This window comes from Tachyglossus aculeatus, chromosome 2 (assembly GCF_015852505.1).
Source record: "Tachyglossus aculeatus isolate mTacAcu1 chromosome 2, mTacAcu1.pri, whole genome shotgun sequence".
NCBI classification, from domain to species: domain Eukaryota; kingdom Metazoa; phylum Chordata; class Mammalia; order Monotremata; family Tachyglossidae; genus Tachyglossus; species Tachyglossus aculeatus.
In genome coordinates this window covers 21254599-21281881 of record NC_052067.1, presented here as the reverse complement: position 1 = coordinate 21281881, position 27283 = coordinate 21254599, and the positions used below count along the sequence as shown (strand labels likewise).

Here is a 27283-nt window from a genome sequence, read left to right as displayed (position 1 = left end):
GAGTGGGGCCTGGGCATAAAAATGGGCCGAGCACAGAGCTATCTACTGACTTCATCCCCTCTCTGTCTGCTTGCCCCATATTTTTTCTTTTCTTTCCCCTCCCTGCCTCTTCCCTCTTCCATTTCCCTTTCTTTCCCTCTTCCCTCATGTGTTGTCCATCTCTTCCACCCCCTGTCCCCTCATAACTCCATTCCCAAATTTGATCCCATGCTCAAAATGCAAAGTTGGCATCCCTAACCTGAGAGCACTGCAGTTGGTCTTTTGGGGACCCATTCATTTGAAAATGAAAGTTCAGCCCCAAATGTGAAAAAGCTGCAACAGTAGTGATATGATTAGTTCTCATTGTTTACAAAGTTCCCTTTTCTTTGTTATGTAATTCTTCCTTGGGTGTGTTTTTGCCAAGGAAGGCTTTGTTTGGAAATAGTTGAACTTTCATCACATTGGTATATCTAGTGACTCACATTTTTGTTTTCCTGGTATTTTTTCCAAGTGAATTGTCATTACAGTAATGGGTCATTTCCCCTTTGCACAGGAAGTGCTATTTCTTTCTGTGGCCATATAGTACATGGGGAAAGTAAACTGGCTTTGTTTAGGAGATGGAGGAAGTTCTGGCTACTGATACTATTGAATGTATTTTAGCATTTAGTATCTAGTAAGAAGTGGTCTTTTTTTTTTGTCATAGACAAACAGTTGAATAATCTGATTTATTATAGAATTGCTGTTGGACTTAATCTATTCCCCTTTGATAGTTTTCAAACTATTTCCATTAAGCCTAATTAAACAAAAAGTTACTCCCTTGATGTTTTGGGTAAACTTATCAGATGTGATAGGCTCATGGGGCAAAAAATAGATTTTGCCACTCATTAAGATATTGTAATTATTTCTACTGTCCAGGCTTGTTTATTTGATTTGTCCTGAAGGACCCATGAAAATATTAGTTTTCTGCCACTCCTAACATCACATAAATGCACAGCGAATTAGCTAAGTGCTTCACTGTCTAATGTAAAATCATTTTTCCAAGGCAAGGTCGTGACTCTTGAAACATTTCAAATTATCTTATAAAAGAACTAATTTATTATAGTAGACTAAAATATCCATATAAAATGAGTTTTTCAAGAGGATTCACTAAAAGATTGCACAAAATGCAGGGTTATTTTTTGGTTCTGTGTTTGTTATCTCAGTGGTTAACACTATATAAATAGGTGTTGAATTAGTATGCCTTTGAATATTTAGTTTTATCTGTTGGATCAATTTTCCCATCTTTCAGAAGTAATCCTTCTTGCAGAAACAAGAGACAGAATGGTGGCAGCAAATTAAATGTGTCTATAAATAGTGTGGGCATGCTGTATTTTGGGTTTTTTGGTATGATGAAGTGTTGGCATCTATTCTATTTTCATCCTTGACCTTTTCTTAAGAAATGAAAAGGAAAAAATGTGTAGAACACCCATCACCTAAGCAACGTATAAAATTATCTCCTAATTTCAGAGACAGGCAATCAGCCAAATTCCTTTATTAACCTCTCAGTATTACTGAACCCATTCATTTAGAAGCTAAGCAAGGAATGGGGCAAAGGACACTGCTTAAATGCTTTCCCTCACACAGGGAAGGAAAATAGTGGGATCTGGCAAAATATTTTAGTTTGCAAATGCACGATGGGGGGCACTTTGCCACGTAATTACTTGTGAAAGAAATGGCTTATGATGTTCATCAGCATGAGGTTTTCAAATTACATTGACAGCTGGATTTTCCCTTCTTGTGAAGCAAAAAAAATGTATATATATATATATATATATACATTTATATATAAATATTAAATGATATACATATATAACATTGAAAACATTGACATAGAGCGAGGTTCTACCCATTGTGTGCCTTTATTTGTCAACGTGCCTTATTCCTCTAAGATCAGAGTCACATCCAATTTAAGATTTAAAGTGAAAAGGAAAAGTTTGGTAACCCACAGATGTGTCCCCTGTGTGAGGGTAGGCCACATCATGAAACCACTACTGGTAGTTTCAATGGGCTGACTGTTTCTTCTCACAGAGAGGAGCCTAGCACTTGCCTAACAGAGAGAGTAAATTACACCTCATCCCTTCAGGGAATGACCTTTCCCAGACAGGATTGTAGTTCTTGGCAGAGTTACAAGCGGGAGTGCACCTGGTACAGACCACAGATCTATAGAAGGAATCTGAAACTGTCCCAATCTCTGTAAACTGTCGCAACTCAACACTGACCATCTTCTGGGGGGGCCAAAATGGATTTTGGTACAAAACGTGCAAATCAATACTACCCAAAAATCTAGAATTGGCTGCTACTACTGAGAGATCTTGTAGATTTACTTATCAGTAATTTATTTAAAAAGAGACAAGGACACAATCTCAAAATCACATGCGTAATTGAAACGAATTAAATACAAAAAATTGGTCAGCCTGCCCTCTTCCCTCAACCCCTAATTTAAAATAGGCTTCTCTGAAGAGAGAAAAGAAAAATCTCAGACAAGGTTTTTTGGCTTTGATTAATCCCATTGGCAAATTTTAATGGGCTGCTTATCTTATTCCTAGCCAACATTATTTGTTGTCCGCTCATATGCTGTTTGCCAGTCGCTCAGAGTATATGGACTAGAAAAAAAATGAGGTAATAATAATAATAGTATTTGTTAAGCACTTACTACTACATGTCAGGCACTGTTCTAAGTGCTGGGGTAGGTACAAGGTAATCGGATTGGACACAGTCCCTGTCCCACACGGGACTCACAGACTTAATCCCCATTTTACAGGTGAGGGAACTGAGCATGGAAAAGTTAAATGATTTGCCCAAGGTCACACAGCAGTCAAGTTGAGGATCCTGGATTAGAACCCATGACCTTCTGACTCCCAAGCCCATGCTTGTACTTCCCAAGCACTTAGTAAAGTGCTCTGCACACAGTAAGCACTCAATAAATATGATTGAATGAATGAATGAATGCTATATCCACTAGGCAATGCTGCTTAATGGTAGAAAAAAATATTGAATAACAATACTACTAATGCTCCCTGACACTCTAGGAGTTATTTCTAATAGCTCTGAAAAAAAAAAACCCAACAAATAAAAATGAAGTGAATGAGACCAGATTTCTAAGAGCCTTTTGCACATTTTCAGTAAAAAAAATTGGCTTTATGAGTTTCACCTTTCACACACCTTTCACAGAACCACCTAACTAGAATCTTCACCTTTATTCCAGCCATTGGGACGGGTTCCAGCTATAGGAGATTCTATAGGAAACCCAGATGCCAGGAGTCACACAAGCAGCCACACAATTTACCATATATGTTCATGTCTGTAATTAATTTAAATGTCTGCCTCACCCTATAGACTGTAAGCTCCCAAAGGGCAGGGAACATGTCTACCAACTCTACTATATTAGAGCAGTTGCAATTATATATTATTATGGTAGACTGTGAGTTCCTTGTGGGCAGAGAACATGTCTGCCAACTTGTTATATTGTTCCCACTCTTCCCACTGCTAAGTACAGTGCTCTGCACACTGTAAGTGCTCAATAAATATGATTGATTGGTTGATATAAATACAAAACAGCAAACCTAGAGGTGCCCAGGCTGCAAATTGCTAAGCCTAGAGGTGCCATGAGGAGAACAAAACAGGTGCCGTTTCACAAAGATTGAAACTGGAAGGTTCCTTTTCGTTAAAAAAGCACATCCCTTGATTAGAATAGCTGATTCAGGCTGCTTGTTGGTGTATGTGTCTTAGTGCCTTAAAGGGGCCAAAGCCCAGTTCCTGTGGTTTGATCACGTCAGAAATGAAATGTTGAGTTGCATCCCTGGCTCCCTTTTTGAACCTCCTTAGGTTGGTGCCAGTGTCTCTTGACAAGGAGAGCAACTGAGGCGCCATGGTGAATGTACAGAGAATCACTTCTGCACAGAAGTTTCTTTGTGCCCTGTAATCTGGACCTGGCAGCCCTCAGGTGCAAAACACACCTGAGGGGCCCTTTGGGCTTGGTCTGGTTTAGGCCCATGGTCTTAAAGCTCGGTTCTGGTATCGTTGGGTTGGTGCCCTGGATTTTGACTCTGCAACCATTTTTGGGTACCATGGCCTATTCCATACCTATCTAATCTGCCATCCTCATCTTAAGAGTTGTGTCCCTCTCAGTTCTGTCAACCAAGATTTTCAGCTCTCATTCCTTATGCTACATGCCTTCATCTGCAAAAATTGTAATTGTCTGGGGTCTGTCCCCATCCAACTTCTCCTTTCCTTACCTTCTTAACCATACCTCCTTAACCTCAGTCCTGGGAGTGAAGCTTTTTTCCCTCCAGACTCTGGGGTCTTGCTCCTAACTTTAACTCAATTCTCCCCTACCTTTGTTGGCTTCTAGCCTCTTTAGAATCCAGTTTTTTTGAAGCTCTATGCCTCAGCTCCACCTCTCCCTACCAGGTGAGGAAAATGGATTAGGGCAGTTAAATCACCTTGCATGTTGTGTAAGTCTGAGGACCCAGACTCCCAACGGCAACCATCTTAAAGGTTTGGCTAGAAGAACTAGCAAAGATATGGTAAGAACATAAAAGAAAAAAAGAGCATGGCAAGAGGCTTGGAAAGAATGAAAGGTCAAGTTAATGTGTGTGATACAAGCCAACAGTTCAGCAGATACAAAAAGCCAACATTAAAGTCAATGGTTAGGGAATTTGTTAAGCATTTACTATGTGTCAAGCCCTGTTCTAAGCACTGGGGTGGATACAAGGCTCTGGCTCTGTGTCTTGTCAGCTGTGTGACTTTGGGCAAGTCACTTCACTTCTCTGTGCCTCTGTTACCTCATCTGTAAAATGGGGATTAAGACTGTGAGTCCCGCGTGGGATGACCTGATTACCTTGTATCTACCCCAGCGCTTAGAACAGTGCTTGACACATAGTAAGCGCTTAACAAATGTCATTATTATTATTATTATTATTATTATTATTATTACAAGTTCACAAGGTCAGACCCAATCCATCCCTGTCTACATCCATCCACCTGTTTACCTGTTTTGTCACCTGTCTACATGTTTTGTTTTGTTGTTTGTCTCCCCCTTCTAGACTGTGAGCCCATTGTTGGGTAGGGACCGTCTCCGTATGTTGCCAACTTGAACTTCCCAATAGCTTAGTACAGTGCTCTGCACACAGTATGTGCTCAGTAAATACGATTGAATGAATGAATCCCACATGGGGCTCACAGTTTGTGTTAATTAAAATGGCAGACTATCAAAGGCACTGTGTTACCTATGTAATAACAACTTTTCGTTCCACTCCACCCAGGAGGAAACTGAGTGAAATATTGACCAATGAAAAGGATTCCATTTTGGTTTCCAGCAAGGTATATTGTAAGTTTCACCACCTGATTGAGGAAAATGGGAAAGGCCACAGGGGAGCAGATCCTGTTCTCAAACTTGGTGCTGTTTGAGATAGCTTTTCCATCCATCAGGACAAATGTAGAGTGCAGTCATTCCTCAATTTGTGTCACTTTACCTTTTCCTTTACCATCTTTCAGAACTGTGTGAATCGTAATATTGAACGACATATAATGATTTTTCAATTCCAACTTCAGAGTTCACTGTGGCTAATCAAAAGTAGTTGGCTCCCTTGCCTGAGAGCATTGAGATCAATTTTCTGTCCATGTAATGGTAAATGGGGCTTAGAGCCCCACTGGGCCCCTGACTTCTTAAAGAACCTTATGGTCTCAGGCTACCTAAGAGGTTTCATTTAGGAATTCCTCTAAGATCTGCTTTTGGAAGCTTTGCCCTGAAACCCAACGCCAAGTAATCAAAAAAAGTGCTTGTTAAGGTAATCACCGGTGTCCGCTCCAATGAAGGGCGAGGACAGGGGGGAGGTCTGCAAGCTCTCACATGTGTATGGGTCTGCCTGCTCGAGTCAGTGCCAGGCAGCACGGTTGGCAGCTCTCACCATCCTTGTCCCTCAGGCTTTTTGGTTCCAGCTTCAGTGTCCAACTGTCTCTTGTCCTCTCCAGAAGCCCTACCATCTCCTCTGCTGCTGCTTTTGACTGTGTAGCAACTGAGGTCAGGCTTTATCCTCCTCCTCCTCCAGAGCCCAGCTGCAACAGGAGCCCAGGCGGAGAGGAAACTTTGCTCCACTAACAGCAAGGTCACTACTGATGACCTAATTTTTATGACCCTGGTTAGAACTAAAAAGGGTAAAGCATTTTCTTTAATAGCTCAGCTTAGCATTGCGTCATTGATATTCACTCTTAAAAATCTACAAAATTCCGTAATTGGCAGATATTCTTATAGGATAGAAGATATAACTGCCATGGATAAATATGAACAACTTAAAGTCACGTTTGTCTTACAGATATTTAGAAAAACTTGAAAGTGTGGCAGTGAATAGAAACAACCCTTTCTAATTCTTTCTGCACAATCTGATGCATTATTCATTGTTATTTAATCGTTTACTCCTGATTTTTTTTTAGTGTTTGTGCTCAGTCATGTTTATCAATGCCGTCATTTAAAAATCTGAATGAACTCCTCATTGCCAGGTTAAACATTAATTCGTATAAGCTATATTAGGACACATTTTGAGTTCTACTTGGAATACCTTTCTTGTGCAAGATGAGTCCCACCTGGCCTAACCAAGATGACATAATAATAATAATAATGATCATCATCATCAATCGTATTTATTGAGCGCTTACTATGTGCAGAGCACTGTACTAAGCGCTTGGGAAGTACAAATTTTCAACATATAGAGACAGTCCCTACCCAACATTGGGCTCACAGTCTGCATTTATTAAGCGCTTACTATGTGTAAAGCACTGTTCTAAGTACTGGTTGTTCCTGTTAACTTGCATCAAGACAGCTCAAAATTATTTACCCTCAAAATTATTTCCTTTTTTGGTGTGCATCTAGAATGGGGTATTTTGACATATTGATAAAATTATGAGCCAATTCTCAGAATCAGCAAAGAATTATGGATTAGCAAGCTAAATGAGACTGTACCAGGCCACACCTGAAAAACCCAATATTCAGCCAAAGATCTGCATTGGCAACAGAGCTGAAAGCTGTCACCAGATCTGTTATGGTACTGGTAGACAGAGAGGTAGAAAAGTGAATCAGAAGGGGCTAGCAAGTCCTCTGGAGGATTTTGAATCTGTAAGACTAACTGATGTGCAAAATTGGCCATCAATCAGTGGTCTTTATTAAGCACTTACTGTATGCAAGGCAGTGTACTGAGCCCTTGGGGGAATATGATTCAACAGAGTTGGTAGACACAATCCCCACCCTCAAGGAGTTTATGATTTCAGAGGGGGACACGGACACTAAAATATAATTCTGTTTATTTTGATGCTATTGATGCCTGTCTACTTGTTTTGTTCCTAGCCCTTAGTACAGTGCTCTGCACACAGTAGGCGCTCAATAAATATGATTGAAAGAATGAATGAATATATTACAGACAGAGGAAAGGGCAGAGTGTAAGGATATGTACATAAGTGATGTGGGATTGGGAGTGGGTGAATATACAAAGTGCTTAAGAGGTCCAGACCCGAGTGCGTAGGCAATGCAGAAGGGAGGATGGATAAGTCAGAGTAGTGTTCAATTTTATGGCCCTGAGATTTAAATATACCAGAGTTGAGCCAACCATATTCAACATCTAGAGTACTTCCACCACAGCCATGAATGAATGAGTGGGAAGGGAAGGGAAGAGAGGCTGCAGCATGGTGTAATCCAGTTTTTGGAAATAGGTAAAATCCTTGTTTCCTAAGTAATTTATTCTAACCCAGATTGAGAAACCAAACATGAAGTAGTACATCTCAGTTTGAAGTTTTCAAAAGTAAGCATAGGGATAGTTGTTATTAAACTGATCCAGGGCTAGCCAATATTGTACATCCTTGAAGGAAACAGTTGCTCGGCTTCAGCTTCTTAAATGCCTTACTGTTGTTTGATCAAATTGCTGGATCATCTGAACCTGGTAATTCAGTGACATTCCCCCACCCCTCCCTTTGTAGTTAAATTAATGGGGGTTTAATGTATTTCCCCATGCCTATTTGATTTAGTTTTAGATAGATTAGCTAGGTTAATGGTTAGTATTGTTTTTTCAGCGGTTGATTGCACCAGTGATTTTCTCATCCACTTTGGGAATCTTCTCAGTCACTGATTTTTGACTTTCATTGTGACAGTGAGTCTGAGATGGCAGACATGAATTTCAGTGGATGGTGAACAAATTGCTCGTCATCTTTCATTTACCCTGAAAAGGCATTAAGCCCGCCCTACTCACCAACACATGTCCTTGGGGTCATAAGGCAGACCCAAGCCAGGTTCCCTTGTTATGATGATAATAATAATAATAATAATTATTATTATTATGTCATTTGTTAAGCGCTTATTATATGCCAGGCATAGTCTAAGTGCTGGGGTGCCGACACAAGCTAATTGGGTTGGACACAGTCCCTGTCCCACATGGGGCTCACTGTCTTAATCCCCATTTTACAGATGAGGTAACTGAGGCACAGAGAAGTGAAGTGACTTGCCCAAGGTCATGTGGCATAAAAGTGGCGGAGTCAGAATTAGAACCCAAGTCCTTCTGACTCACAGGCCAGTGCCTTCTCCTCTAGGTCATGCTGCTTCCTGATAGCCTCAGTAGGTTCAACTCCCAAAACTCCCAGAGAAGCAGCGTTGCCTAATGGAGGACCTGGGTTTTAATTCTGGCTCTGCTACTTTTATGCTGTGTGACCTTGGGCAGCTCACTTCACTTCTCTGTTCCTCAGTTGCCTCATCTGAAAAATGGGAATTAAGACTGTGAGCCCCGTGTAAGACATGGACTGTGTCCAGCACGATTTGGACACTGTGTCTACCCCAGTACTTAGTACAGTGCCTGGCACATAGTAAGCGCTTAACAAATACAATTTTTTTTTAAAAAAAAAGACCAAAAATCTAAGACTAAATAGGAAGGAAGCTTCTGGGGCTAGGAGTTCAGAAATACAGTCTTGCCGCAGATCAGATCCCCAAAACTAGACTCAGGAGAGGGGGCCAAGAACTTCATTTCACTTTTTCCAAAACTGTCCAGAAGAATTTCCTGGCTGCAAATGATGAAGAAGCATGGGGGAGACAATTGCAGATCTTCAGGGCTTTCCCGTACATTCCCGTTCCCTCTAGACTGTAAAGTTGTGGGCAGGGAACAGGTCTGCCAACTCTGTTTTAATGTACTCTCCCAAGCACTTAATACAGTGCTGTGCACATAGTAAGCGTTCAAAATGTAGTATTGATTGATGGGTAGGGAAGGCCTGGCTGGAACCCCACCAGCTACATGCCCAGTGCCGGAGGGACCTTCAATCCCTGCCTCACTTAGCGTTGCTATTTTTGTCACAAGAACAGCCTCTGTAATTGATTTCATAAATCATAAATCAGTAAATCAATCACTGGTATTTACTGAACACTTGCTGCATGCAGAGCACTGTTCTCAGACATAATGAGGTCAGGAAAAGGCAGCTAGGTTCTGGTTGGACATCTTCTGCAGCTGGTGAGAAGGCCCTAAGAACTGAGGTGTTTTAGCAGATTTGCTAAGAGTGGATTTAGGAAGCTGTGCCCTAAACCCATGTCTACACAGCACCAAGAAAATGGGTATTTGGCAAAAATTGGGATAATTCAGGCCCCCAGGTCCAATTTTCTCCTCAGCTATTTGGGTAGAGAAGCAACATGGCTTAGTGGAAAGAGAGCGGGCTTGGGAGTCAGAGGACATGGATTCTAATAATAATAATAATAATGTTGGTATTTGTTAAGTGCTTACTATGTGACAAGCACTGTTCTAAGCGCTGGAGTAGATACAAGGTAATCAGGTTGTCCCATGTGGGGCTCACAGTCTTACTCCCCATTTTACAGATGAGGTAGCTGAGGCACAGAGAAGTTAAGTGACCCGCCCAAGGTCACACAACTGACAAGCAGCGGAGCCGGGATTAGAACCCACGACCTCTGACTCCCAAGCCCGGGCTCTTACCACTAAGCCATGCTGTTCAATTCCACCTCTGCCACTTGTCTGCTGTGTGACCTTGGGAAAGTTACTTAACTTCCCTGTGCCTCAGTTACCTCATCTGTAAAATGGGGATTAAAAGTGTGAGCCCCACGTGGGACAACCTGATTACCCTGTATCTACCCCAGCACGTAGAACAGTGCTTGGCACATAGTAAATGCTTAACAAATACCGTTATCACCTTGTAACATCCCCAGCATTTAGAACAGTGCTTTGCACATTGCAAGTGCTTAATGAATGCCATCGTTATTATTACTCTCCAAATAATTAGTGTTTTTTATGGCATTTGTTAATGAGTTAATTTCTTACTATGTGCCAGGCACTGTACAAAGCACTGGGATAGATAATCAGATAATCAGGTTGGACACAGTCCATGTCCTATGTGGGGCTCACAGTCTTAATCCTGATTTTGCATATGAGGTAACTGAGGCACAGAGAAGTTAAGTGACTTGCCCCAGGTCACACAGCAGTTAAGTGGAGGCCGACATTAGAACCCAGGTCTTTTTCCCCATTCTGGGGCCTAAGGAGCTTTCTCCAAACCACTCCACCACATTAAAGGGGGATTTCCTAGCCTATGCAAGGTAATTCATTGAGTTTCAAGGAAGTAGCAGTCCTTTCCAGGGCCTTGCTTCTTTTGCTGCACACAACTGAGCAGTAGTAAACTCACCATTTCACCTTAGCTGTTTAGAGGATTTCTTAATCTCAAGCAAGAAGTCAGTGTAAGCATCTTAAGATGCCAATTTCCCAAAATCAAAAAAATCAAGTTCAAGTAACTGTGTCAATAATACTGAAAGTACTGTAGCCCTCGACTGAAAATCTATTGCTGAAAAATGTTTTAGGCCTAGGATTTCGAGTGTCAGGGAAAGGGATCCATTGATTGGTTCTGGGTTGTACTTGGCATGGTTGTTAAGGTTTGGCAGAGTTGAACTACTACTTGCAGGATGGTCTGTGATTTGTTATGTTGTCTCTTGGGGAAATGCGCAACCCCAGTGCTAGCTACATTTCATTTCTGAATGCCAAGATATACTGAACCAGAAAGCTATTTGCCCATTCTACTTTGTGGCTGTTTATTTAGCCACCGTACTAAATCAGTATGAGGCTGAATCTACTGCTTATGATTCCAGATGACCATAAATCACTGCAGATTAGCATAATTAGAAGAAATAGAAAGAAAAAATATTCTGCAATCAGTAAACTATTCAGGATGGTAGATACCTTTGAGAGTCGTGAATTGGGTCAAATTGGCATTCCTCTTTCATTCTGATGCCCTGATGCATTTGGGGGAGAAATCATCTGAATTAAGTCACTTGTGCTTTTAATAAGGCTTTTATTCATATCAATCAGGGACTAAAGGAAGACTAATTTCAGTTCTTTGGCTAAGGGCCTCCTTTTCTCCCATAGGTTGGCTGAAGAGAAGCAGATAAATAGTTATGCAGCTTAATACATTTAGGAAATGGTGTTGACTATAGCCCTGGCAGAATTTTCTGTAGCATTGGTATTTTCTGATAATAACTGTGGTATTTGTTAAGCACTTACTCTGTGTCAAGTGTGATGTGCCAAGCACAGTATTAAGTGCTGCGTGGGGGTAGAGACAACATAATCATGACAGACCCAATCCCTGTCCCAGAATGAGCATGGGACCTACAGGCTTGATTCTGTTAGAGGATCGAGTCCCCAACCCTGCAACATCATTCCTCTTCCATCTCAGGGCAACCTTTGGCTGGGATCTTCTTTTGTAACCAAATGTGTTTCTTGTAACTTCCCAATCTGGAGCCTTAGAAAGCATGGGGCTGGGTGAACTTACCTGTTTTATTTACCAAAGCCAGTTAAGTTTTCGTTGATGAGGTGTGGCAGCTAGAAATGAGTTTGCTCTGTGAATTAAGCCTGGAAACTTGCTTTCGATCCATATCTTAACCGTTCACACTTCTACCATGCCTTTAGTTGTAAACAGATGGATGGCATGAAAAGAGCAGTGTGCCAAGCATTCTGTGCAGAAGCCTGGCCTTGACTTCCCAGCCAGGTCCCCTGGGTTTAGAGGAAGAAGATAGGCCTCCAAATTCCCAGAAATGGACCCAGAAAGGGTTTGTTCAACATCATTTGCCTTGCACGTTATCAGAGCGGTGTGTTGTTTTTTCTCAAGCTGCTTTGGATTTTTAAATATTCAAGACCTGCCTGATCCTCTTAACTTGTCCCAGTCAGTCAGCAGAGCCTGTCTTCGGCTATATTATGACTGCTCTAAAGAGCTGCATGTCAGCGGCCATCAACCGAAGCAGCAGGCTTCTGAGAATGCAAACAGGAAATAGAGCTGAGATCCTGTTCCTCACTGAGGCCGCGTACATAAACAAAAGGGCCTGACAGGCTCAGCCTCACTGAGGAAATTGCCATATGTTATCACCTCACACATCAGAACTGCTTGGTTAACAAGCACTTCCTGTTCTAGTTTCCGTCCCCCTTTCTGCCTCCCACCCCCATCCTGCTGGGCAGGACAACAGTCCCTGAATAACCTTTCTTAAAACTCTGGCCTCTCACCCTGTTTAAAGAGAAGGCTGGTGCCCTTCTGTCACTTTGTCCTGTTCGAAAAGGAAAAAAAAAAAGCAAATGAACAGTTCTGACAGAATACGGCGAAGCATTTGAGGTGGACTCAGTTGTCATGACAGCCCTGTTGAATGTTTTTTTTCCTCAGAAGGGGCCCCTTTTAAACTTGCTTTTAAACTTGACATTGTGTGGTCAAATTAGGAGACTCTTCCCAAGGAATGCACAAGTTTGTATGTTTGGGTTTGGAAATCGACCGTGTCGGAACACGTGGTTTTAAAAGGACCCTGAATCTGATTATGTGGGAAAAGGAACTGGCGGGGTTAGAACCTTGTCTTCATTCACAGAGCCATGTCTGTCAGCTGTCGGCATGACAGGCGGTCCCTCTCTGAAAGACCTAGGGTTGGAGTGGAGGCTCAGGATGTGAGGGGGCCCGGAAGGTGACTGGGAAGGAGCCAGTCCGCAGTGGGCTGGGGTTGCACTGTCTTTCTGTCATTTCCACAAATAACACATTTCCGCAACCGAGATTGAAAATGAACAGAAAGGAGCTATCCATCTCCGGAGAAAATGTTGTCTAGCTGAAGTTAAGAAGGCCGTCTGCACTAAGGGAGGTTTATAGTAGTAATTCTATATTTCTGTCTCCATCTAACATCAGTTCATAGTTTGCTAGCGAGGGTTTAATCCCAGCAACCAAAAACCAATTTATTCGTTTTGAAACAAGACCAGGAGAGCTTGGCATTAGCTGATATTTGGGGCCACATGTGTCTTTCTCCATCACAGATTATTCTGTTATTACTCTATTTTACTTGTACATACGTACTATTCTATTTATTTTGTTAATGAGGTGCCTTTAGCTTTAATTCTATTTGTTCTGACGACTTGACACCTGTCCACATGTTTTGTTTTGTTGTCTGTCTCCCCCTTCTAAACTGTGAGCCCATTGTTGGGTAGGGACTGTCTCTATATGTTGCCAACTTGCACTTCCCAAATGCTTAGTACAGTGCTCTGCACACAGTAAGCGCTTAATAAATATGATTTAATTAATTAATTAATTAATTATACTTACTTTTGTAATATGTTGTTACACCAAAGACCTGGCTTCTTATGGTATGCTTTTTTTGGCCTCTTTGTGCTGGGCACAGTCAGTGAGTGATGGGGAGTCACAGAAGGGCAGGTGAGTGAGTGCTGATGGGCTATCAGATTTGGCACCCTTTGTTGGTAAGGGTCAGTAGATTGATTGGCCTGAAAATGTATTGGTTGGATGGAGTCTGAGGGGAATCTGCTACTTTTATTAAACATGAAAGCATGGCTTCAGTTATAGTTTATTCCCCCTTGAGCCTATGGAACTTGCCCAAAATGATTAATGTTTCATGTAGGATCAGTAGTAAAGAATGTTGGTTCATTTGTTTTATTGCTTATAGGTCTTCAGGGGGAAGGGTAGGCTCATTTAAATGTTTTGTGGCCTAGTAAATTTGGAGTATTTACAGGCATGGCACCAGCTTCATGGGGGCAAAGAGGGCCATTGGCCCTGTAGAGTTGACACCAAATGGTAAAGCCATTAGCTGTGACCCTCAATCATTTTGTGGTGGGCAGTGGGCAGCCCTAGCTAGCTCGCCCCTCCTCTTGGCTCTTTCTCTGGTTGCCATCTGGCTCCAAGTGGCAGCTCCATCTCAGGAGGAGGGTGATGATGAGAAAGCCACTACTGTCACCTTTGTGGCTCAACCTGGAGCTGAACATAAGCAGTTTCTCTGTGAGGAGGAGCTATTCACCAGCCTGCCGTAGTCCCACCCGACCCACCAAGGCAATCTTGGGCCTCCACTGGGAAAGGGACAGGGCCCAGGGCCCTGGGCCCGACATGGCAGTGGTGTGGACCCCATGGGGCTGTACCAGGGCTGCTTTCGGACCACCATTTCCCTGCTGCGTAGTGGAAGCGGCCAACCCGATGTAGGGGTGGAGCTCTGGAGTCACAGTGATTCAGGAAGGGGCAGCGGCGATAGCTACAGACTTGGCCATCAGCTTCCTGGTCCCAAAATAGCTCTTGTTCAGCCCTGATGGGTGTGGGCTGCCTCTGCCACAGGCCCTCCAGAGTTCCCACTCCCATCCTTTGGACCCCCAAGATTGCCAGGGTGGCTCGAGTAGGAATGAGGTGGTAGGCGTATGCTCTTCCACATGGAGATTAGGGGCAGGGGTGGAAGAGACCAATTGCTCCCAGTCCTTTTGCCCAGTGAGGAGCAGGAAGGAAGTGGTGGAAATGGCCAGAGGAGGGAGAGCAGGAGGAACACAAGTTTCCTTTTCCTCCCACTTTCTTCCTCCTCCCTCCTCCTTCCTCCCTCCCTGCTTCTTATTTTTCCCCTGACCCTTGGATCCTCTTGTCCCTTGATTTACCTTCATACTCACAATGAAGGTAGGCACCCCTGCTTGCAAGGCTGTTTTAGGATAGGCCTGACAAAATTTAATTTATTTAACTTAATTTTTTTACATTAGCAGATGAAGGATCCATCCGTGAGGATTAGATTCCCTGACCTGTTCTTTTGTATGGTAAAAATCTTGCCATATTGAGTGCTCGTTTACTCTGGCTGTCTAGGGTAAGAACTGTAGAGTTGCCTGTCGGTTTCAAAACGAAACTTCTGGTGGTGAGATTGCATCCGCGGGAACAGTTTGTTATTTAGCAGGGCATCTTTCCCTGCTACATAGGAGGTGCATCAGCAGTTCACCTAGAGAGCTGGCCTGGGAGAGTGTGGGAACTCTTAGTAATGGAAAAGTTAGCAGATGCAAAAAACAATTCCTCAGGAGACTGGCACGTGATCCAGCAGTCCTGCTTTTCAGGATTGATGAAACAAATCAAGCAACCTTACTGTCAGGTTGAAAAAACTATCAGAGGTTGAAGATAATATAAATATAGCACTACTCCCAGCATATGGGAAATTTGAAGGTACCATATGACTGGGAGCCCCTCTCTTCTGAACCAATTTTTCCAGTCACAGCTTTCCTTCTAAATACTGTATTGAATTTTTTTAATGGTATTTGTAAAGCACTTACCATGTGCCAGGCACTATACTAAGCGCTGGAGTAGACTCACTCATTCATTCAGTCAGTCATATTTATTGAGCGCTTACTGTGTGCAGAGCACTGTACTAAGCGCTTGGGAAGTACAAGTTGGCAACATATAGAGATGGTCCCTACCCAACAATACAAGATAATCAGCGCTGGACACAGTCCATGTCCCACATGGGCCTCACAGTCTTAATCCCCACTTTACAGATGAGGAAACTGAGACACAGAGAAGTTAAAGTGATTTGCCCAAGGTCACACAGGAGATAAGTGGCAGGATGGGATTAGAATCCAAGTCTTTTGACTCCAAAGTCCCATGATCTATCCACCAGGCCAAGCTGCTTCTCAATCTTGCTGAAAGAATGACCATTTTACCAGAGCAGTTTACTTAGTCATTTATTTGAATCTTCCAACTTTACATTCTCAGTTCCCTCCGTAGCCTCCCCTTCTCCTCCCAGTTAAATCCTAGGGGGTGGAAGAAGGCTCATTGCTCCATTGTTTAGCTCTAGAGCATCTATGACAAAACTCGGAGAAGATAGAGGTGTTGGAGTAGGGGAGGAGAGGGTGTTAATTGAGATCCCCAAGATACAGTAGATCAAAGAAAAACAGAAAAAAATCAGGCTGAGCAAGGTGTCCCACCCTGATTTAACAAGTGTGATTGAGAGAACCTCTCCTAGTTGAAATCCAGGCAGGTGCCGCATGTCACTGCAGCCCTCTTGTGCAGATTGCAGTGACATGAGGCATCAGCAATCAACCATAAAGAGCGGGTGATGTCCTCTCCCTCCCCTCCCAGGAAGAGCTGCCACTGAGAAATGGAGTTTAGAAACAGAGCCGGCATCCAGGCCTTCATAGGAATTGGAGTCAGGCAGAGTGTTTAAGACCTTGGTTGAAAATGGATCGAATTCCACGACAGGGATGTTTTAGAACTTTCTCTACATTTATGACTTGGCTGCATTCCAAAGCCTCTTCTATCAGGGGAGTGGACTTTTCCCTCTTTCCTGGCTCGGAAGGCTGTGTCCCATCCCCCGTCCCCCTTTTTCCTCTCCACCCCGCCTCCCGTTGCTTCCCCCAGCAGGGCCTCAGGGTAGTGGGGCAGCCTGTGGCTCTCTGTGGGTTCACATAAAGGCCTGCCAGGTACTAGGGCATTTTCTGAGAAACGCTTTGAAGCAGAAAAATCCATTGCCCTTCACAGACCAGGTTTTCCACCCCAGGTCAGCACCCCTGCTTAACTACGTCAGTACTTCGCTGTGTGCAGATCACTGTACTAAGTGCTTGGGAGAATATCAATCAACAGTATTTATTGAGTGCTTACTTTCTGCAGAGCACTGTACTAAGTGCTTGGGAGAGTACAATACAACAGAGTTAGTGGACACAGTTCCCTGCCCAGTAGACATGTTCCCTGCCCAAAATAATAATGATAATAGTATTTGTTAAGCTTTTACTATGTGCCAGGCACTGTACTAAGCGCTGGGGTAGATACACGCAAATGAGGTTGGACACAGTCCCTGTTCCACGTGGCGCTTAGACTCAATTCCCATTGTACAGATAAGGTAACTTAGGCACAGAGAAGTTAAGTGACTTGCCCAAGGTCACACAGCAGACAAGTGGTGGAGTCAGGATTAGAACCCATGACCTTCTGACTCCCAGGCTCAATCCACGCTATCCACTATGCCATGCTGCTTCTCAGGAGCGTACATGCAGCAGTGCGGCCTTTACCAACTGCTCCCAAGCCTCCACATCTCACTTCCCAGAGGAAGGGTCAGGGCAAGCACCAAAGCCCTGGCAGCAGGGCAAAGGGCGAGGCATTGCCCTGCAGCCTCAAAAGCACCAAACAACAAAACTTCAATCTTTTGAGTGCTTCCTATGTGCAGAACACTGTGAAGCACTTGACCACCTGCAATTGAATTAGTAGCCACAATCCCAGCCTTGAAGGAGCTTAAAAAACAGTGGGGGAGACCCCGACACTAAAATAAATGATAGGAGGACCAAGCAGAAAAATAGAAGGGTAGGTGCGTAGGCACTTCACAGTGATGGGGGTGAGTATCCAAGTGCTGAAGTGGCAGTGGGGAGATGAGAGAGTACTCAAGGAAAGCCTTCAGGGGGAGATGTGGTTTCAGAAGGGCCAGGAAGATAAGAGCCGTGGTCTGCCGGATGGGAAGGGGGAAGTTCTAGGAAGGTGGGAGGACGGGAGCAAGAGGGCAGTGGTGTTTGAGACGTGAAGGAGGCCCAGCGAGTAGGTTAGCTTGAGAAGAATGAAGAGAGCGAGCTGAGGTATAGTGAGAAAAGAACGAGGATAGTTTGGGGGAGGTGGGGAAAAAGCTAGTCGAGTGCATTGAAGCCGAGGGCTAGGAGTTTTTGTTCGATGTGGAGGATGGGCAGCTATGGGAGGATCTGAGGAATGGAAAGACATGCACAGAATGATGGTGTAGAAAAATGATCAGGGCAGCAGCACAGCGAAGTATAGACTGGAAAGGGGGGAGACTGGGGACCAGCAGGCCTGCGAGGAGGCTGCTAGAGTCATCAAAAGAGATACAAGTTCTTGGTCAGCATAGTAGCAGTACTATTGGAGAGGAAGGGGCGGATTCTGGAAATGTGAAGGAAGAACTGACGGGATTTAGTGACAGACTGAATATGGGGGTTGAAAAAGAGGGAAACTTGTGGATAATGAAAGTTTGTGGGCTTGAGAGACAGGGAAAGTGGTGATGTTGTGATCTGTGGTGGGAAATTTCAGTGGAGGAAATCAATCAATCAATCAGTCGTATTTATTGAGCACTTACTGTGTGCAGAGCACTGTACTAAGCGCTTGGGAAGTACAAGTTGGTAACATATAAAGACAGTCCCTACCCAACAGTGGGCTCACAGTCTCGAAGGGGGAGACAGAGAACAAAACCAAACATATTAACAAAATAAAATGAATTGAATAGATATGTACAAGTAAAATAAATAAGTAGAGTAATAAATATGTACAAAAATATATACAGGTGCTGTGGGGAAGGGAAGGAGGTAAAACGGGGGGATGGAGAGGGGGACGAGGTGAAGAGGAAGGAGGGACTCAGTCTGGGAAGGCCTCCTGAAGGAGGTGAGCTCTCAGTAGGGCCTTGAAGGGAGGAAGAGAGCTAGCTTGGCGGATGTGCAGAGGGAGGGCATTCCAGGCCAGGGGGATGATGTGGGCCGGGGGTCGACGGCGGGACAGACGAGAACGAGGCACAGTGAGGAGATTAGCGGCAGAGGAGCGGAGGGTGCGGGCTGGGCTGTAGAAGGAGAGAAGGGAGGTGAGGTAGGAGGAGGCGAGGTGATGGACAGCCTTGAAGCTGAGGGTGAGGAGTTTCTGCCTGATGCGCAGATTGATTGGTAGCCACTGGAGATTTTTGAGGAGGGGAGTAACATGCCCAGAGCGTTTCTGGACAAAGACTATCCAGGCAGCGGCGTGAAGTATGGATTGAAGTGGGGAGAGACACGAGGATGGGAGATCAGAGAGAAGGCTGATGCAGTAGTCCAGACGGGATAGGATGAGAGCTTGAACGAGCAGGGTAGCGGTTTGGATGGAGAGGAAAGGGCGGATCTTGGCAATGTTGCGGAGCTGAGACTGGCAGGTTTTGGTGACGGCTTGGATGTGAGGGGTGAATGAGAGAGCGGAGTCGAGGATGACACCAAGGTTGCGGGCTTGTGAGACGGGAAGGATGGTAGTGCAATCAACAGTGGTGGGAAAGTCAGGGAGAGGGCAGGGTTTGGGAGGGAAGACAAGGAGTTCAGTCTTGGACATGTTGAGTTTTAGGTGGCGGGCAGACATCCAGATGGAGATGTCCTGAAGGCAGGAGGAGATGCAAGACTGGAGGTAGGGAGAGAGAGCAGGGGCAGAGATGTAGATTTGGGTGTCATCAGTGTAGAGATGATAGTTGAAGCCGTGGGAGCAAATGAGGTCACCAAGGGAGTGAGTGTAGATCGAGAACAGAAGGGGACCAAGAACTGAACCTTGGGGAACCCCCACAGTAAGGGGATGGGAGGGGGAGGAGGAGCCGGCAAAAGAGACTGAGAATGAACGCCTGGAGAGATAAGAGGAGAACCAGGAGAGGACGGAGTCTGTGAAGCCAAGGTTGGATAGCGTGTTGAGGAGAAGGGGGTGGTCCACAGTGTTGAAGGCAGCTGAGAGGTCGAGGAGGATTAGGGTAGAGTATGAGTCGTTGGATTTGGCAAGCAGGAGGTCATTGGTGACCTTTGAGAGGGCAGTTTCCGTGGAATGTAGGGGACGGAAGCCAGACTGGAGGGGGTCGAGGAGAGAGTTGGTGTTGAGGAATTCGAGGCAGTGTGTGTAGACAACTCGTTCAAGGAGTTTGGAAAGGAATGGTAGGAGGGATATGGGGCAATAACTAGAAGGTGAGACGGGGTCAAGAGAGGGGTTTTTTAGGATGGGAGAGACATGGGCATGTTTGAAGTCAGAGGGGAAGGAACCAGTGGAGAGTGAGCGATTGAAGATGGAAGTTAAGGAGAGGAGAAGGGATGGAGCGAGAGATTTCATGAGATGAGAGGGAATGGGGTCAGAAGCACAGGTGGCCGGAGTAGCACTTGAGAGGAGGGAGGAGAGCTCCTCTGAGGATACTGCTGGAAAGGATGGGAGAGTAGCAGAGAGTGCTGAGAGCCGGGGGGTTGGAGAAGGGTGGGGAATGACTTTGGGGAGGTTGGACCTGATGGATTTAATTTTATTAATGAAGTAGGAGGCCAGGTCGTTGGGGGTGAGGAAGGAGGAAGGGGAAGAACCGGGGGCCTGAGAAGGAAGTTGAATGTACGGAAGAGCTGATGGGGATGGTGGGCATGGGTGTCAATAAGGGAGGAGAAATAGTTTTCTCTGGCAGAGGAGAGGGCTGAGTTAAGGCTGGGAAGGATAAACTTGAAGTGAAAGGCTTTGGGAGGGAAGAAGATTGAGTTTGGTTTGGAACATGTTGAGCGTAAGGTGCCAACGGGGCATCCAGGTAGAGATGGCCTGGTGACAGGGGGAGATGCGAGACTGCAGAGGAGAAGAAAAGTTGGGACTCACATTCATTCAATCATATTTATTGAACACTTACTGTGTGCAGAACACTGTTCTAAGTGCTTGAAAAGTACAATCCAGCAGTAGAGAGAGACAATCCCTGCCCACACCGGGCTTACAGTCTAGAAAGGGGGAGAAAGACATCAAAACAAACAGGCATCAATATAAATAAATAGAATTATAGATATATGCATATATACATAAATGTCGTGGGGCAGGGAGAGGGGAGAAGAGCAAAGGGAGCAAGTTGAGGTGACGTGGAAGTGGGGGGAGCTGAGGAAAAGGTGGAGCTTAATCTCACAAGGTAGATGTGACAGCCATCTGTGTAGAGGTGGTAGTTGAGGCCATGGGATTGGATAAACCCTCTAAGGGAGTTTATGGTAGATCAAGAATAACAACGGGCCCAATATTGAGTTGAAGCTTCAAGGGTGAAAAAAGACTGAGAAGGATTGGCGAAGACGGTAGAAGGAGAACCAGGAGATAACAGTGACAGAAAACCCTGGTTTAGATAGGGTTGGTCTGCAGTGTCAAAGGCAGCTGAGTGATTAGTAATAATAACAGTATTTTATGCACTTACTATCTGATAAGCACTGTACTAAGTGCTGGAATGGATACAAATAGATCAGATACAGTCCTTGTCCCATGTGAGGCCAATCATTCTAAAGGGAGGGAGAACAGGTATTTTCTCCCATTTCACAGATGAGGAAACTGAGGCCCAGAGAAGTTGTGATTTGCCGAAGGTCACACAGCAGGCAAATGACAGAGCTGGGACTAGAACCCGGGTACTCTGGACTCCCAGGCCTGGGCTGTTTCCACTAGGCATGCTGCTCCTCAGAGTCATTCGTTAATGACCTTGGAGAAAGCAGTCCCAAAGGCATGTTGGTTGTGAAAGCCTGAGAGTAGATGACCAAAGAGGTAAGTGGATGAGAGGAAGTGGAGACTGCGGGTGTGAGCATCCCATTCAAGGCGGTAGGTGGATGAGAGAAAGTGGAGGACAGGAATGACACGGGATGAGGGAGATGGGGCGGTAGTTGGATGGTGCAGGGGGATCAAGATAAAGTTTTCTTAGAAGAGACCTAGGCATGTTTGGAGGCAGAGGGGAAGAAACCATCGAGAGTATGAAGATGACAGTCAGGGAAGGAAGAGTGGGCACAAGTATTTCTACACGGTGTGAAGGGCTGAGGGATCTCCGTTTCAGGTAGCGGTGGTAGATTTCAAAAGCAGGCAGATCTTGACTGTCTCATAGAGGAGGAGGCGGTGAGGTGGATGGTGGGTGAGCTGGGAAGTAGCTGGGAGGATTGGGGGAGTTCATTCATTCAATTGTCTTTATTGAGCACTTACTGTGTGCAGAGCACTGTACTAAGTGCTTGTTAAGTACATTTCACCAACAAATAGAGACAATGCTATCTCTAGAGACAATCTGGAAGCTGTGAATGGCTCACTCCCCTCCCCTCCCCACCTCCGAGAGAGGGTGCAGAGCTGCCATCCTGACAGATGGGATCCATGAGGACCGCACTTGGGCACTGCGGAATCTGGGGCTCTGAGGTGGAAAATGCTCCTTTGGCTGACTGGAGGCCCTTTTCCATTCTCCCCATAGAATCTCTATTTCAGCATCCTCACGCCCACTTAGGCTGGGCCCAAGAAACCAATTTAGTTCAGTTAGAAATTGAACCATCCATTTCCTAACCCACCAGCGACACAAATGATGACTCACCGAAGCAGAGGGGAGCGGCAGTGTGAGACGAAAGACAGCGTGGCATAATTTGAACATCATTACTTATTTTAAAAGCCCATTTGTGAATGGAATAGTTTCATTGTCTCAGTGTTTCCAGCCACTTGCAGAATAGGTGACTAGCCCAAATCAGGAGGCGAGTGGGTGGTTCATGGGGTGGAAGTCCTGTTGCCACTGAGCCTACATCTTACTGTGTTGTTGTTTTGTGTTTTTCCCTTACAGCAAATGAAACTTGTTGCTGAATCCCTGAAGGAAGAATCCAGCAGAGGAGAGCGAATGAAGACAACTGAAGGCAAATGAAAAGGTGTTGTGGGGACACATGCAGGTTTCCTCATCTATATATGCTTAGCCCATCTAAAACTGACACTTGAAAGATTTTCACTGGGATATACATTCTTATATATATATATAAGATATATATATATATCGAAGACTGGGTCCTCTCAAAATGGAAATTGTTCTAAATGCGATATGCAGCCTCGCTGGCCCTTTCTCCTTCTGCTGAAACAATGCCTAAGAAGCAGAATTCAGGGGAAAACCAAGGTCTCTACACTAGATATTGCTAGTCAGCTGCAGCCCTGTCTCCCTGTTATGCACCAAGACGGGGCCATTGGCTGCCATTCCCCAGGCTTGTGGTCCCAGTGTTCTCCTGGATTTTCCCAGTAGCTTCTGGCCTCCCATCCCTCCTGTTGCCCTGTAATCTTACCGCCCACCTCAGCCCCCACCCCGCCCTGCTTATTACAGCAAGTGAGTGAATCGGCAATTGCATTGAACACTATGCTAGATTTTCTTTTTCCTTTCCCCCCAGAGGACTAATTCAAAAGGAGTTGGATGGCACTGCATCCCTTCAAGCACCTCAGTGCCTGCATTCAGTGAGTTTGTTTAGAAACACAGACCTCCCACCATCCCCCAGGGTTCGCTTTTCGGGAGATGGCTCTCCAGTAAGGAAAGGGCAAGGGGCCTGGGTAGCCTCTGAGGTCCCTATTACCACGCTGGGGAAATTTCTGCACTTGGCAATAATTTTAAATACTTCTTCATTTGTTCTTTATCACCACCTGTTAATGCAGTTTCTTGGGAATTAAAATGAGAGCAAGATCTATTAAAGGCAAAGGTGTGTAACTTTAGCCACTTCTTGTTGTGTATGACTTAAAATGCCTCTCTCTTCTGCTTACTCCAGGGAAAGCATAAAACATGTAACATCAATGCACCCCTTCCCTCTCCCACCCAAGGGCAGAGTGCTAGCAGGAACATCAGAAACCAACCATAATGGGGGAACTCGATCAAGAAAAGAGAAAGGCAATTAGGGGCATTAAGGAACCTTGAACCTCTAACAAAACAGCAAAATCAGTGCCAGACAACTACTGCAAAACCGCAGCTTTGATTCCTTCACTTGATTCCATGGGATGCAAGGAAGCTGGCGTTGAATTGTTTGGGAGGTCAAGTGGTAGTAGTATTTGGTAGCATTTGTAAAGTGCTTATTGTGTGTAGAGCACTGCAGTGAGCAAGGGAAAGAATGCACAGTCTAATGTGGAGGTGGATTTGAAATCTAGATAAAATCTTTGCAAACCAATATGATACAACACTGTTAGGCCCTGCCTTGGGGCATTGCTACGTTGCATCAGGAGGAGTCTGAATGTCCCCAGGGAGCGGAGATGGCCCTCTTGAAGTGTCTGAGCCCTGTTTAATCTGGGTTACACAAGAGACTGGTTCATGCCTCTGGCATACACACTTCTGTCTTTAACACATTGGGAACCACCCTTTAGAGTGCTGCCGCCCTCCTACAGTGACAGTCATCCAGACCCCTGGCCTGAAGGCCAGAGGGAGTAGTGATTCTGTCAGGTTGGCTGAATCAGGTTTGCCTGTTCGAAGTTGGGTGTTCTGGTCCATTTAATATCCAGTGTCCTTTGTTCTGGTGGGGTAGCAGAGCTGCTTGCATCTCCTGAGGAGAAGCGATCGCTGTGGACTGTGGACTGAATGAGGTAAGTGCCAGCTGGCCGCCTTCTCTAAGGCCCATGCTCACTTCAGGCTCTTTCCTTAGTGTGGTATAGTTTCAGGAGGACAAACAGCATAGCTACAGGAGCCAGGAAGTGTGACTGTATTTTGAGACAGCTGACCCACCCCAGGTGGCTGAATTGGCTGAGTGTAGGGATTTGTCGGGCATCAATGTAGTGAAAGAGAATTTTCAATTACTTTTCTCCTTCTGCAGTTCTGCAACTGAGCCTCCCTCCCTTCCACTGTCCTGCAAATCCTCCTTCACAGTTCAGCTCAGATCTTGCCATGAGGAGGAGAATGGAGGCAGGCAAGTGGCAGTGTTCCATAGAATAGGCGATTTACTACTGAGAGCCTAATCAAACAATGGTATTTATTGAGTGCTTATTGTGTGCAGAGCTCTGTACTAAGTGCTTAGAAGAGTACACTACAATAGAGTTGGTAAACACATTCTCTACCCACAAGGAGCTTATGGTTTAGAGTCAGTGTGCATGACTCTAAGCCAACTCTGAGGTAGAGATGAACACCCAGAGTTTAGCGGCCTTGTTTTGGGGCCTGGGGGGCCATTTGTAATGGCTCCTACTAACTTCCTCTGAATGAAAGTGAACTGCAGGGACAATTGCTTTATTTTGTTAATTGCAAAATGGATGGAATTAATGGTAAGCTGAAGAAACATAGAAAATGAAGACCTGAAATCAATGCCCTCAGCCCCTAAATTGCCATTTGAAAAGACTCCATTAGGATGAGAGCGTTTAGTACAGTGCTCTGCACACAGTAAGTGTTCAATAAATACTATTGAATGAATGAATGAATGAAAACAGAGGGTCCTGGGAAAGCTGACTTCATTTCTCATTCTGATCAGCCAGACCACACCTTTCCTCTGCATGCCCAATGGTTTTTTGAATGAGAATGAGTCTGAGAAATTTTTTTTGTAAAAAATGACAATTTAGGGTTTGAAAATATGGAAATACAGCATTTTCTCTGAATTTGAAAAGGGTATGTGCCAACAATGCAAATGGGAGCTTTGAAATTGTATTGAGGAACCCAAGCAGACGTGTGAATGTGCTCCTTTCCCTGGGCAGTGGGGAGGAGGTCTTCCAGTGAGGCCAAGGGGTCACTGAGCAGAGGAGGTGGGTAGGAGAACAGTGCTTTGCACATAGTAAGTGCTTAATAAATGCCATTATTATTATTATTCACTCATTCAATTGTATTTATTGAGCACTTACCATGTGCAGAGCACTGTACTAGCGCTTGGGAAGTGCAAATTGCCAACATATAGAGACGGTCCCTACTCAGCAATGGGCTCACAGTCTAGAAGGGGGAGACAGACAACAGAACAAAACAAGTAGACAGGCGTCAATACCATCAGAATAAATAGTTGTAGCTCTATACACACCATTAATAGAGTAATAAATATGTACAAATAAAATAGAAAAATAAATATGTGTAAATATATACAAGTGCTGTGGGGAAGGGGAAGGGGGTAGGGCAGAGGAATGTGGGGGGGCGATGGGGAGGGGAGGAGGAGAGGATAAAAGGGACTCAGTCTGGGAAGGCCTCCTGGAGGAGGTGAGCTCTCAGTAGGGCTTTGAAGGGAGGAAGAGAGCTAGCTTGGCAGATGTGTGGAGGGAGGGCATTCTAGGCCAGGGGGAGAACGTGGGTCAGGGGTTGACGGCGGGACAAGCGAGAACGAGGCACAGTGAGGAGGTGAGCGGCAGAGGAGCGGAGTGTGCGGGCTGGGCTGTAGAAGGAGAGAAGGGAGGTGAGGTGATGGAGAGCCTTGAAGCTCTCCTAAGCGCTTAGTGTGTGTCCAGAGCTCTGCATGCAGTAAGTGCTCAATAAATACCATTGATTGATTAGGCTCTCAGTAGTGAATTGCTTGTTTCTATGGAACACTGCCACTTGCCTGCCTCCATCTCCTCTGCATGGCAAGATCTTAGCGCAACTGTGAAGGAAGATTTGCGGGAGAGTGGAAGGGAGAACTGCAGTAGTTGGAAATTCTCTTTCACTAAATTGATGCCTCCTTGTAGGCAGGGAACATGTCTACCACCTCCATTGTAGTGTACTCTCAAGTGCTCAGTACAGTGCTCTGTACACAGTAAATGCTTACTAAATACCATTGGTGGATAAATCTGTGGTTCAGGCTCACTGCTATCCCAATCCCAACTCCCACCAGGCTGAGAGGGGCCATGGGGACACAGGCAGATCACTCAGAGCCATGGCACAATCTGCTGGAGGGGGAGGATCCTCTAGAGAAGCAGCGTGGCCCAGTGGAAAGAGCCTGGCCTTGGGAGTCAGAGGTCATGGGTTCTAATCCCGGCTCCACCACTTGTCAGCTTGTGACTTTGGGCAAGTCACTTAACTTCTCTGTGCCTGTTACCTCATCTGTAAAATGGGGATTTAGAGTGTGAGCCCCATGTGGGACAACCTGATTACCTTGTATCCCCCCAGTGCTTAGAACAGTGCTTGGTACATAGTAAGTGCTTAACACATGCTATTATTATTAATATTATTACCCTCAACACAGTTGCTGTGCTTTTGCTTTTCCACTGTAGGGGCTGGGAGCCCACTACCTTCTTTAGCATTGAAGGTCCTTACTCAGGCTAGTAGAAACTCTTCTGAGCCTCCACGGAGTTCAGAAAAGTGCCTTGGGCAAGTCATTTCACTTCTCTGGTACCTCATCAGTAAAGTGGCGATTAAGGTTGTTGAGCACCTTGTGGGAATGAACCGTGTCCAACCGATTAGCATATAATCTACATCAGTGTTTAGCACAGTACCATTTAAAAAAAGAAAACCCAGCCAGGCCTTTGACATTTCCCATAAAATCCACAAATAGATTTGAATGTAGAGTAGCCCACACTCCTGTGCATTAGCCAGACCCCAGAAGTCAGTAAGGCTAGTTAGGATGCTGACTTTGCCTTTCTCTCTTGACCAGAAAGACATTTTCCTTCT

The 27283-nt window shown here is 45.0% G+C and overlaps 1 protein-coding gene across 3 annotated transcripts in view; it reads left to right on the top strand.

Annotated features, from left to right (window-relative positions):
* Positions 1-24285, top strand: part of ANO10 (anoctamin 10) — a 255780-nt gene extending 231495 nt beyond the window's left edge. Inside the window, exons 13-14 of one of the 3 annotated variants that reach the window (XM_038772331.1) lie at positions 22565-22646; positions 24267-24285. In XM_038772331.1, coding sequence (XP_038628259.1) covers positions 22565-22642 — 78 coding nt within the window. In that variant the 3' untranslated portion in view covers positions 22643-22646; positions 24267-24285. Of the gene's footprint in view, positions 1-22564; positions 23467-24266 lie in introns of those variants that run through there. The other 2 variants (XM_038772321.1, XM_038772311.1) reach the window with 2 other exon arrangements.
* The last annotated feature ends 2998 nt before the right edge of the window (positions 24286-27283 follow it).